Genomic DNA, 13,045 nt, shown 5'->3' on the forward strand with positions numbered 1-13,045 from the left:
AAGCTAATTAAGATATCATGGCTTAGAGGAGTCCAGAACAGTGGGAGGAGGAAGAATTCAGACGTGAATTCTTTAGTGAAGAAAAGTAGCAATGTCAAGATATTCCACTAACATTAGAAGTTCTGCATTCGAAATGAAAAAGTACGGAAGCAATGTGTACTTAGCAATTACAAAGTTATAGTGCACATTTTTAGATATGATAATATATGAGTAGAGATCCAGTTACTTTTCTGGGAACTCTTTTCTAAAACCTTCTGCCTTTTGCAGGAAAAAAATACTTCCAGTAACCAGGGATATTTAGCACATGTGTGCTTATGCGAGTCTGTGTGCTCACGCACTACTTGTTTGTACTGAAACAAAGGCGTGTTCTCCAAACCCCGTTAACACAGCGCAACTGTCTGTCCGTCTAAATACTGAGGTCCAACCTTAAACTGCTGTGATGCTAAAATAACTGGACGTAAAATCTGAAATACAAGTGGCTAAAAGGAATAGTTTGTGAAATTACTTATTGGCTTTTCTTGCCGAGAAATACAGGACCAAATTGAGAGCATTCTCCCGTCTACGTGGACAGCACGAGCCGGTAGGCGATTAGTTTAGTTTAGCTTAACATTAATCTTAGAACTGTATATGAGCCCTTCTTAATCATTGCAGGCTTTAAACATTAACTATTTAAGACTTCTTCAGACTGAGAGTAATTCATTAATAGAGAGAGCACATTAATAGAGAGAACACTGGTTAATTGTCGTGCATAATGTGAGCAAATATTTGTTGTCAATGTGTTGTAGCCCCCCCATCCCCCAGTCTGCCCTTCCCGATAGCTAAACGTTACCTTCTGCAGGTCTGCGATGGCCTGCTTCAGATTCTTGGCCTGCTCGTATTTCTCCTGCTGGACCATGTCGAGCTTCTTTTGGTCCAGGAGTCGGATGATGTGGGCAACTTCAGGGTCCTGGTACATGTCGAAGGCCAGGTCGTCCAAGGGGGAGGTGGACTCACATTTACTGGGTGCAAAACAGGGCAGAAAATCCACAAACTGAAACATTGAAACCTTCCGCACGTCTAGTCTGAGCTAGTTACACTTGTTAAACATGTTGAATCTCTAGAATAGAACAGCTGATTTAATGTCTAAATTCACTTGAGGTGATGCCAGGGCGATTAGAAAGCATGTCAGTATCAGTTAAATGGTTCAGTATTGTGCAAATCCTGATCAAAGGGTAAAAACATGGATCGACCCCCAAGGAGTGAAACCCTGAGGTGAAACGTCCCTTGGGGGTTGATGTATTAGAATAAAAAAAATAAAAAAGGAGGAATATTTCGAAATGTGTTTTCCTCTTTGTGCAATCCGCCACCTGCATTTTCTTCAAATGCCTGTGACCTTGAATGCCTTATTGGTTAGCTTCCAGACTAAATGGCTTTGTTGAACAATGTTATTGTCACAAGACAAAGAAACAGGGTTCAATGGCCTAGCCTCACCCCATGAAGGTTGTGTCCAAGGGGGCTTCCAGCTGGGTACTGTTGAGGTAGTGTTCGATCAGCTGCTCTCTGCTTGGCTGGGGGTAAACAGATGGGAAGAAAATGACAAACACGTGCATTTACACTCTTGTATTACTGTGCTCAGGAAGACCTGAACAGTGTCTTCTAATCCCATTATCTTTAAGGTGACCCTCAACTTAAACCCTGCCCTCTAACCTAGAACTAACCTAAACACTAGACTAGCCTGAATGAGTCCAACAAAATCTCCGTGGACCTTAAAATGGCAATAACACACTCACACATGCATGTGCACACACACACACACACACACACACACACAAATCCAAAGCAAATTATTAATCAGCACCATATGTGGAGACGTAATCCACTGCATCACCTGAACCGCGTGCGGCCAATTATTGTAAGAACAGGAAACGGTGTCTACTGATGACATCATTATTACAGTAATTCATGAGCATCAAACCACAACGTATACGATGAACTAGCCAGTGATACTTCTTTCAACACTTATCTGATCATACACTATGTAGTTATTCTGACTGAAATGAGAAGCTAACCTTTATTCATAGAGGACAAAGAGCAATCAAGTGTGTCACCATTTCATACAATGGAACACTATTAGAACACTATTATAAAAATCTAGTTTACCTGTTAACTGATGGTGTAATGTGTAACTCACCTATTTTGAAGTGTCATTGGCCTAAATTAGATCCAATGTTTTTGCACCGGCCTTCAGCACCTTTTTTATGTCATGCAAAGACTTTCCTTTGCCTCCACTCCAATATAATAGAGGTGTATGAAATTCAGTCTGCAGTTTGCACAGCATTAAAAAACTAAAGAAATAAATAAATCTACCAGCAACATGCGTTTCCAGAAAATACTACTGTTATCATTTTCTTTTTTAGATGTTGGATGGTTGGATTATAGGGTGGGGAGGAGGGATATACAGTAGCAATGACAAAGTTGTTTGATACATCTCCTTGTCTTTCTTTTCTGAGAAGTAACTGCTGTATAAGATCATAAATCTTTAAAAAATAAAAGGGTTTACACCATTACGACGGTGAGGTCTAGACCTTTTTCCTGGAACACATCTTGACATGTTGGAGTAGGAAAAGCACGGGTGTAAATAATTGAAGTGACTGACGGCAGCCATTTAGCTGCTTCCGGGTCCTGGTATTGTGCATGCTGGCTCACCGTCATGCTGGCGCGGCTTACCATAACGCCTGCATATACAACGTTAGTGTTAATAGTGACACCTGTGCTTTTGCTGCTACGGCAAGTCAAAATGTCTGCTGTGTCAAATGCCTGTCACACTGCTGTTTAGGGCAGCAACATGTAAACACCAGAAAAACCAACAAACCAAGAGGAATAAGATCAAAATGAAAATCATTACACTTCATCAGCATCATGTAAAGGATGGACAGTATGATGGAGAGTTAGTGGAGGCTATAAAAGGAGCAGCTTCAGCATCTCTGTGACTCTGTTTACCATCAAACGTTTTTAGTGCTGTGAGCCCCGTGAACACACTCCCATTCACCTCCATTGCATCGGAGTGCAAAGACAGATCTGCATGGCTAGATCCCCCCTAGAGGTAAGTGAGAAGGTTTTGGGGGGGGGGGGTCTTCATAATTTGGATGAACCGACACTTTTAAAGCGGTACAAACTTAAACAAGCTTCCTCTTTTCATCCATGTCCCTCGACGGGACAAACACAACTTCCACTCACATGGCCAGATATAAGAGAACAAGATCTAGCCGACCCTCCGGGGGCAATAACGCTGCTGTGGTGGAGGTGCTCAGAGTCGGATTAGCGGAGCAACAATGCACAGCCTGTTCACTGGAATCTCTGCAAATGTGTGTCCCTGTCTTTCCATGTCTCTGTGCCCATGTGTGTGTGCCCGTTTGTGTGTGTGTGTGTGTGTGTGTGTGTTTTAAGGTGCTCTCTCTGCTCCAGGACCTGTCTGTCTGCGGGGCTATCTGATTACACTGGCTAACTAAAGGCCTCCTGTGTGATTACATACTGTCCTCTCTTTGTGTCTCATTACTACATTCCTGACACGTATACGTGCACCTACACTCACAAGCCATTCAGGTAAACAAGTGTGCACATAGACACACCTATACAGTGTGTTTAGATCAGTCAGTACAACTACATACTACATGAGACACCCATACAATCCAGTGTATCATTCTCATAAAATGATCTACAAACCATCAATACTGCTTCAAAACTTACAGGTAAGCTCAATTAGCAACTATCACATTATTCAGGAACATTTCAGTGGATTCACATATTGTGTAGTTATGTTTTTTGTCCATTGTCATTTGTATTGGTACTTTGTATTATAGCAAAAAGAATTAAACATGTACAACTTCGGACGGAGCAAATAGCATCATAACAGGATGAAATAGAGAACACAGAGGTAGTATGAGGGGAAAAAGAAAGATACATGATATGCAAGTAAAAATTATTAACATGCCAAAAGTTCAACCTGTCATCAATGCCTGCAATGTCAGTGGATGGATGAAGAAACGTCAATCAACCCTATTCTAAGTGACTGATGAGGATACAGCAATGTCAACAACAAAAAACACAGAGCACGTCAGCCCCACCTAGTGCTGTGCAGATGTAAGTACAGTGATGAGTGGCGGTTGAAGAGAACTTACAATTGCATTAACAGCATCGCCATCCAAAGAATCTCCCAGAACATTAATGGCCACCAAAGCAACCTGAAATCAAAAACAGATGTCAGTGAGGTGGTTAGAATCGAGAGAAGATCGATGCATGCGAGAAATAGATGAGTTGGGAAGTTAATAGAAGAACTAATTTATCCCAAGGCTGTTGGTATTCTATTTATTTTTTATTATTATAATGTTGTATCACCGTCTCGCAGTTGTAAAGAACATGATCCTAAAACAGCATAATCTATTAATAGGTTGGTTTTCTTTACTTGACACTGCTAACTGAAACTGAATTTATTAAATTTAAGATATCTGGAAAGAGCCCAATTAGGTATGCCATCACTATTGTGGATTGGAGAGCTGCAATGCATTATGGGGCAGTTGAGTATGTCGAATCAGCCCATGTCTCATGATAAATATTTGAACGTGTTTTCTGTCAATCAACTAAATGATTATTCAACTAATTATTTGCATGCATGCACTCTTGAAAATGCAAATTCAGCTTGTGAAGTTGAGGGTATGATTGGCAAGATGATATCAAAGAAATGACTTTTCAAACGTGTGTCATAAAGCAGTTATTCAACACACAACTTGTGGAAGGAAAGTCCAGAAAAATTGCTGATGAATGACTTTAAATTATCTAAAACTAATATGTTTGAAAACCATATTTCACCAAAAAGGCTGCGCCTTGAGCTGCTGTTATCGGTGAGTTTCTTTTAAACATGGTGTTTAAGTTTATTTCTATTTAATGTAGTTCTGGAAGGCAAAAATCAACCAAAAGTCTTTTTTATAACTCAGGAAAAAAGAAAAACAACACTCACAGTTTGGATCGGGCTCCTGTATCAGACAGAGGTTCTAGGCAGTGAAATGGTGGTGTAGGTGCATCGTTACCGTTCAACCGACTACCTGATTGTGGTGATTGTAATGGTTGTCATGGTTCCGATGGAAGGTTATTCTCAGAGACGTTCCGATGGCGTCTACATGGACGGACTTCAGCTCCCGAGCTTTGAAGCCTGTCTTCTCATTATCCGACAAAGAGACGTACCTGCAGTGGGGGTCGAATGCTGCTTTTCAGTTCCACTCCTCCGGTAGGTATATTGCTCATATACAAGACTCAGATGCATTTCTATGTTTTTATTCTGTGATGATTTAAAGTACAGATACGTTGTTTATCCCTGCGGGGTAATTCATACTAGATATTTTGTAGGGGAACAATTCCAATTGTGAGCCACTGCCTTGGTCAAGGGCAATGGCTGGCATATTCCTTATGGCTGACATACATGTGTTTTGGGACCCAATACTAAGACGGCCCTTACCAGAAAAAAGCAAGCGGAAAGCATGAACCATTTAATCACCGTAGCATGTACAAACAACCTGTTTGTGTATGCCGTATCATCCAAATCTCCTCCACCATCTTGTATCGAACTTATGAACTTATGCAACACTAGTAATAAATACACAAAAGGTGGTCAAGTCTGCAGTCTCACCCGAGTCTCCGAAGCTGCCCAGGGAGCCCTGAGGTGCTGGTTTCAGGAAGGGCGTCTCCAATGTGAAACTCCACCTTGGCTGGGATCAGGTACTGGTGGGCCAGCAGCTGCAATTTCCTCACCCTACATCTCTCCACCAGCTGGAGGGTGATGTGCTGAGGGTAGGAGCACAGCCTGTGGAAGATTTTATTCCTACAGTGATGAGTTTCTTTACGAAAGTCGACGAAATTAATGAAAAACTGCTGCTTTGAATAAATGTGACATGTTTTTGAAAGTAAAGTGCTGTTGTGACATATATGTATTTATATATTTACCAAAGGACCGTGCACATTAATCAGTATTTCAGTTTCCACCTCAATGTAAATGGGACTCATCTTTTTGGACATTGTAATAACACACAAGTGTGTTTTCCTGGTTTTAGAGGCTGCATTATAGTAAAGTGATGTAATTTCTTGCCAGACTTTACTCAATTTGTTATTATGATGATAATGTATCAAAAGCCAAATGTTAGCTAGGTTGAAATTGATACTACCGGCCACCTTTTTAACATGTTTTTTTTACTCAAATCTAGAATGATTCTCAAATATTTAAATTCGGGCGACCCCTTCAGCTTTTCTCCTTTTACCAAGACATCAGGTTTTTGAGTATGTACCTGCTCGATCTCCAGCCGTTGACTGTGGGTGCATGGACCATGAGCTCCTTAGCACTGAAGTTATCCTCATGACTTGAAGCGTTGACTACCATGAATCCTATCTTCCGGGGCATCCCTCTGATGGACACTGAGAGAACAAAAATAAGAAATGAATCCTATATTTCATATCTGAGAAGAGCAAACTAATTAAATGTGTGACAATGATGAAGGTAAAGATGATATTGAGGGTGTTTGCACAATCTATTGATTAATTCGACAGGCCAGGAATTGTATTGAAGTTTTTTTAGAGTGACAAACTAATTGTAAACTACATCTTCTCTATGTCTGGGTATCACACCTCTTTTTCACTACCGACTGAAATGTGTCTATATTACCAAGTATACTGTACTGTTAAAGACCAAAAAATGGCATTTAATATCTGGTCAGATGGTCAGTCCAGTTGACTAATTCTATGATCAGATAGCTCCAGATTTTAATTATGCCAGTTATAGACACGCAGTGTTTTTGTTAATGTTTAAAGAATATCTTAAAGGACGCAGCAGTCTGTCCATCTAAATCACTTATAGAAAGAGGCAAAATTGAATGTACAGCCAAAGCTGTTTAAAGTCACTAGACTTTGACCACGTGATGCTCAACAACTTGTCAGCAATTACACAGAAATGATACAAACAGAATATAAACAATACATGTATTGATGTCAGTCCTAATACTTTTACAATAAAATAACACAGTACTAACACACTTTGGCTGGCTTTCAATGTTACATGGTACTTAACACTTCTTAATTCATCACGCAAGTGTTGGATATATGTGTGCGTGTCGCAGTAAGTATGGCGAATGCTAGAGGCTTAAAGATGTGTTGGAGGGTTTACTTGTGACACAGGGAAATATTAAACGGACGGTTTAGTGCCTTGAGTTTGGCGTAACGTTACGTCTCCCATCTCTTGAGGTTAAATAAACTGGACGTGGCGCACACTACCCCCCCCCCCCCCCCCCTGGCTCGGGGTTTAGTTAGGACAGAGAAGCCCTTCTTACCGAACCTGTTGGGGGTTCATGCTAGCTAACAGTTAACGACTCAATCAGCGTAGCTAGTCTTCAGTGACGCTAGCTATATTTCAGATGCATTGTTGACCCGCTAATTGTCCTCACAAGTGTCATTCGCCGTCTCCTAACTTTACGTGTTTTCAGTACACGTTTTAGAGTAAACAGAAGTTTTCTGGCGAGTATTTAAAATACATCTTACCGCGAACATCACAGTACTATTGACAGCTCGTAGACCCATGGCATCTCCATAACCACCACTGACAACAACCCGCGCGGACATGCGCAGTAGCAGGACCATCGTCATTCGCAATGGATTGTGGGAAATGCAGTTTTATATGCGTGAAACGTTGTTTTAGGGATCAGCCGTGAAGTAAACTGTACCGGGACCACCCCCCTCCCTGGTTGTATGTGTCGACCAACATTTTGGATCAGTTGTAGCATCGATCAACAATCAATATACATATTCAAGCGCGGATTCACAACTTCGTCTCGGTTCCCAGGCGGAAGAGAGCGCATGGTGACTCTTACTGCCCGGCTACTACAGGAAGTCAAACATGTTGTCTCCAAAATAAAGTCATCGCATGGAAAGGTAACTTCGTAAACCCGCTAGCTCTTATACTTTTGCAGTAAATCTGTTGGGACACGCACATGCAAGACTACCAATAGTACACACACCTGATTCAAAATAAATGCACAGTGTAAGTTGTCGGAGAATCACTCATCCATTTCCATTCCCATATATTAAAAAAAACGTGCTCATTTATTTTGAAATATAAAAACGTGTGTCGCGTACTTCCTCGTCTGGGCTATCTTGACAAGTGGTGCCCAGCAGTCAGCATGGATGACTTGGAGAATTGGCCAGAAATTGAGAGAGCCGCCAAGGAGAAGCGGCGTGAGCTGGTTTTTCAAGGTCCGACTTTCGACGAGAGGATCGCCGCTAACGGGGGTCTCGCCTCGGCCATCTATTCTCTCACCCTGCTGAATTATCTAGAAGTGAGCCAGTGCCCGAGTCTGACAGAGATCCACGAGGGCATTCAGCGTCTGACGACCCTCCAGAGCCTCATCCTGTGCAGGAACAGGCTCGTCTCCGTGCCAAATGTCGTCGGAAAGCTCAAGTCCTTGAAGGTCCTGGACCTCTCGGCCAACAACCTGACCGCTTTGCCGGAGGGCGTCACTCAGTTGAAGGAGCTAACCACCCTGAACGTGAGCTGCAATAGCCTGGAAGTTCTACCCGAGGGGCTCAGCAAGTGCACCAAGTTGTCCGTCATCAATGTCTCCAAGAACCGGCTCACCGGTTTCCCCTCCGACTTCTACTCCGAGAAGCTGGATCTCCTCAGCACGCTGATCGCCTACGACAACTCCATCGAGCAGCTGAGCGGAGACGTCCACAAGCTAGCTGCCCTGAAGGTGGGTTTGGGGCTCGATGCCCAAACAAAGTCCGTCTTTGAGTGTCGCTTTTCTCTGGGGGGGTCGGGGTGGGGGGGGCTACTGTGGGGATCAAATGTACACCGAATATTGAATAAGCCCTCCGTGCGTTTTGTGTGCGTCTGCAATTATAGCTAGCGAGTTTCCACGTTTGCTAATGTGCAATGCAGCATGAAAGTGTCACATTTCTAAACCGAGTTTGGCACACAAGAGAGACTGCCAAGTATGCATCTGTGCCAGCTTAAATCCTGTGTACTCTTCTCTATTTGTTTTCTTTACATAACACCTACAACCTGATGCTCTTTTTCCCAGAGTGCCAAACTCAACATATGCACTTTGTTGTGTCCCCCTCAGGTGCTGGACCTCTCCAACAACAAGCTGAAGGAGATCCCCTCCGATCTGAGCGACTGCTCCAAGCTGAAGGAGATCAACTTCAAAGGCAACAAGCTGAACGACAAGCGGCTGGAGAAGATGGTCAATGGCTGCCAGACCAAGTCCATCCTGGACTACCTCAGGGGGAAAGGGAAAGGAAGACAGGGAGAGGAAGGCGCTGACGCGGAAGGGGGTCGCAAGGCAGACAAGGGGAAAAAGCAGCAGAGGAAGAAGAAGGAGAAGGTGGCGGACGACCAAGATGAGGAGGAGGAACTGAACAAGATGGTGGCGAGGGTTCTCCATGTTTCGGACAGTCCCACCGCGCTCTCCGTCACGGTGGGCGCCGAGGTGAAAGATGTCCGACCGTACTTGGTGTGCTGCGTGGTCCGAGGCATGAATCTGCAGCCTGGGAATGCTCTCAAACGGTTCCTGATGGCCCAGGTAAGGTCAGACCCCTCGCAAGGAGGCATGCATCAGATCGCTTTAGTGGGGCGTGACTGATAAGATATAAGTGTGCAATGTAGTAATAAAAGAAAATACCTGTTTTTCTAGACAAAGCTTCATGATGACTTGTGTGGTAAAAGGACCATCGCGACCATCGCGACTCACGATGTGCAGCTCATCAAAGCGCCACTGACGTATGATGTCAAATTGCCGACCCAGCTGAAGGTACGCGAAGCCGATTGGTTGGCTCATTTTAATCCCAATCTTGGGCCAGGCAGATGGCAAAAAGATGTCATTTATAGTAATAAATTGGCATTCAAAATCGTGTGAGTTCTTGTCACTGTAAAGCTCACATTAAAAACCACAATGTTTGACAGGTTGTGTCGCTGGGTCGCAAGGAGATGACGGCCGTCGAGCTGATAAAACAACTTCAGCTCGAGGCAGACGAGCTGAGGAAGCAGAAGAAGAGGCAGAACGTCACTGGTCTCCACAAGTCAGTACAACCTGTGACTCTTCTGTCCAACATGAGCTCTTTTAGGGGGAAGGGTTTTCCGATTGGATTCACATTGGTTCACTGAAGGCTGGAGTCGAGGGAGAGAAGCTTTGGTTAAAAGCTTTTGTGTAGAAGACGCAAACAGATTTTTTTTCTAAATAAAAGAACATCCAAAAAAACAAAACAAGAACACCTGGCATTAAACTGGTATACAAGATGGATGTATTGACTTGGTTTGCAGTTATGTTTGAACACATGAGGGCAGTAGAAGTGTTGGACCGCAGCTTTGGGCTGATTTGTTCCAACCTCTGTGACTGAGCAATGAAGTATCGCGAGCTTAAGTAAAGTCACTTTAACAGCGACATGTCGGGAGGACCGAGCAACTACTTGACAAGCTCAGTGTCACACGCACCAAATGAAATGCAAATCAAAGCATCTTTGCTGTGTGTGACAGCTGAGTTGAATCTTAATCTTTCTCAAGTTTATCATTGAAAGAATATCATCAGCTATGCATCTTTATTACATTTGCTCAGCCTCTTTTTAGAATGTCATTCAACTTTCTTTTTTTTTTCTTCTCACAGATACCTGCAGCTTCTGCAGGGTAAAGCCATGTATCCCTGCATAGTGGATGCAGAGGGCCATGTGATCTCATTCCCACCTATTACCAACAGTGAGAAAACCAAGGTGTGTGTCTCCTTTTCTTTCTGGTTATCCTAATGCTGTCCTCCCATAAGGAAATATGTCATACCTGTGGATATGATGTCTGCAGAGAAAACTGAACTACAAAGGTGCACCCAGTACATCGCTGACGTATCTAACCAATGGGCTGTAAAGTGCCGAAAAACACAACTTCATTAAAAATGATAACTGCAGACTTGAAATCGTCTTTAAAAATAGACTTCATACAATCTTCCTGAAAACAAAACTCACCAAGCGGTCTTTCGGCGTGTGCGTGTGCGTGTGCGTGTGCGTGTGCGTGTGTGTGTGTGTGTGTGTGTGTGTTTTATTTGCCGAATACAACGGAAACTGTCCCGCCGCCAACGGCGATATAGAACGGGCAATAAAAGGTGTTTTTGATAAAGTGAGTCACCGCAACCCCAACAGGTCCTTGAGCATGCAGCCATAAGCCGTGGACAGACACAGAGGTGCACACTCACTAAATCACTCACTGAACAAATCGCCCACAATGGCACCTGATCCCCGAAATCCGCCGGTGGAGATGACGACAACACGTCTGGCATGAAGCCGTGTCCCACTGAGGCCCACAGTTTGCCTCTGTCTTCTCATGACGTAATCTGTTTGTACTTTACAGATCAAGAAGACGACCAAAGAGTTGTTCTTGGAGGTGACGAGCGCCGCCAGCCTGCAGACCTGTAAAGATGTTATGGACGCTCTGATTGTAGTAAGTGTAACTTTTTCTCTCTTATTCTCTTAACGATTAAGAAGTTCATTGCTACTTGGATTTTATTTTCATGATTTTGTCTATTTTTTCCATTAGTTCCAACATCATTATCTTTCTAAGAGACTAAGAGTCTCGGTCCAATTATTTATTATTCAGTCATTCACTATTCATTTATTAATCAATAGTTTTACGGTGGTATTATTTAGAAGAAAGTTCCGTGCTCAGTTATTTCCAGTCGTGTATATATTTCCGGTGGAAACGTGGGAATTTCTGCCTGATGGAGTCTGTAGACAAAACTTCACTTTTAGGTCTCGACAAACATTTGGCTTTATCCTAAAGTTGATCATGAGGTTCCACATGTACCGTCACAAAAGTGTGTCCTCTGAACAAAATACAGGATATATAGGTCCAACTTTTCTTTTTTTTTTAAACTTCTTCAAAGATATACAACGATGTTTAGCATGTAGTCCATACTGTATAGAACTAGTGTATAGTTTGAATTTGGGATAAATCTTTAGCCCACTGCCTCCATCCCTCACATGCACTAACGTGCACGACGAAGCACAAAGGCGCTCTGATCACGAAGGGATGGTTTTATGCTCCGTTCATGCGTTTCAAATCTCATATCGGGGGCATTTAAACTGCATTTCCCCCGTTTCACCACAGAAAATGGCAGAGTTGAACAAGTTCACGTCGGAGCACCGGGAGGAGGCGGGGTCAGATGGGGAAGGGGAGGGCCCGCAGGACCCGGCCGCCAGCAGCGAGCCCTCCAGCGAGCTGATCGTGCAGCAGATCCGCACGGTGGACCAGGACGGGAACCTGAAAGTCGTCTACCCGTCAAAGACCGACCTCTGCAGCGACATCGGCAACTTGACCGTCATTTGGTAGACGTTGTAGTAGATGACCTCTGATTTTTACACTCATTCAGATGAAGTAATTTTAAAAGATTAACATTGTGGGACATTTGGGCTGAGGTTTGACAACATGCAACTAAATAAATCTTTTTACGACGGATCACGGATCCCAAAAAGATTTTTTTTGGTTTTTTTTGCAATTGAAGCGTTGCTTTTTGGCAAATGTGATTGGAAAGCTTTGTTGTTGGTAAATCAACTGCTTCCTGAAAACGCAATCAATACGTCAAAATGTCTGCCCAAATATACTTATTTTGTATTATTTACAAACTGAAGACCACTGGTCTGTAGTGACTGGACGATTTTGTTTTATCAACTCACGACATTGTAACTTCCCCTTTTAAGCAACCGCAAGTAATGTCTGACTTGGACTTAATAAAATATACTCCTGTTATATTAATTTTATTTGTATACAATACAGCAGCTCATGCTAATGAACAAACAGTGGGAACACAAACTGCATCGCTTCCTGCGCAGCAGAGGGTTTGTCAGAAGCTTTGAGGTTGAGTCAGATTTTTGGAGTGGGCGGCATCTTGAAGAGACGGACAGTATGAAGGAAAGATCAACGATCTATGAGTTGGCCTCATTAACATACCCGTGTAGGTCATAATGGTTTAATTATGGTCTTGGAACCAGATTCTGC

General features: G+C 43.1%; 2 protein-coding genes across 4 annotated transcripts in view; one reads left to right on the top strand and one right to left on the bottom strand.

Annotated features, from left to right (window-relative positions):
* The window catches only part of cep104 (centrosomal protein 104), a 28,749-nt gene extending 20,866 nt beyond the window's left edge, over positions 1-7,883 (bottom strand). For all 3 annotated transcript variants that reach the window (XM_034537019.1, XM_034537017.1, XM_034537018.1), the window contains exons 1-7: positions 7,555-7,883; positions 6,312-6,438; positions 5,660-5,833; positions 5,079-5,217; positions 4,158-4,220; positions 1,471-1,547; positions 830-998 (exon numbers count right to left, since the gene is read on the bottom strand). In XM_034537019.1, the coding sequence (XP_034392910.1) occupies positions 830-998; positions 1,471-1,547; positions 4,158-4,220; positions 5,079-5,217; positions 5,660-5,833; positions 6,312-6,424 (735 nt within the window). In that variant the 5' untranslated portion in view covers positions 6,425-6,438; positions 7,555-7,883. The remainder of the gene's footprint in view (positions 1-829; positions 999-1,470; positions 1,548-4,157; positions 4,221-5,078; positions 5,218-5,659; positions 5,834-6,311; positions 6,439-7,554) is intronic.
* Positions 7,884-8,134: 251 nt separating this feature from the next.
* lrrc47 (leucine rich repeat containing 47) lies at positions 8,135-12,796 on the top strand. Its single transcript, XM_034537020.1, has 7 exons — positions 8,135-8,762; positions 9,135-9,593; positions 9,705-9,821; positions 9,974-10,089; positions 10,671-10,773; positions 11,402-11,491; positions 12,158-12,796. Exons 1-7 carry the CDS (start codon positions 8,193-8,195, stop codon positions 12,377-12,379), a joined length of 1,677 nt encoding a protein of 558 aa, XP_034392911.1. The 5' UTR covers positions 8,135-8,192; the 3' UTR covers positions 12,380-12,796.
* The last annotated feature ends 249 nt before the right edge of the window (positions 12,797-13,045 follow it).

This window comes from Cyclopterus lumpus, chromosome 7 (genome assembly GCF_009769545.1).
Source record: "Cyclopterus lumpus isolate fCycLum1 chromosome 7, fCycLum1.pri, whole genome shotgun sequence".
In the NCBI taxonomy this organism is placed as follows: Eukaryota; Metazoa; Chordata; class Actinopteri; order Perciformes; family Cyclopteridae; genus Cyclopterus; species Cyclopterus lumpus.

Excerpts from the sequence above, each read along its gene's own strand:
- lrrc47 (XM_034537020.1), top strand. The coding sequence starts at position 8,193 with ATGGATGACTTGGAGAATTGGCCAGAAATTGAGAGAGCCGCCAAGGAG. Across the intron at positions 9,822-9,973 it reads AATTGCCGACCCAGCTGAAG|GTTGTGTCGCTGGGTCGCAA; the intron begins GTACGCGAAGCC and ends AATGTTTGACAG. Across the intron at positions 10,090-10,670 it reads AACGTCACTGGTCTCCACAA|ATACCTGCAGCTTCTGCAGG; the intron begins GTCAGTACAACC and ends TTCTTCTCACAG.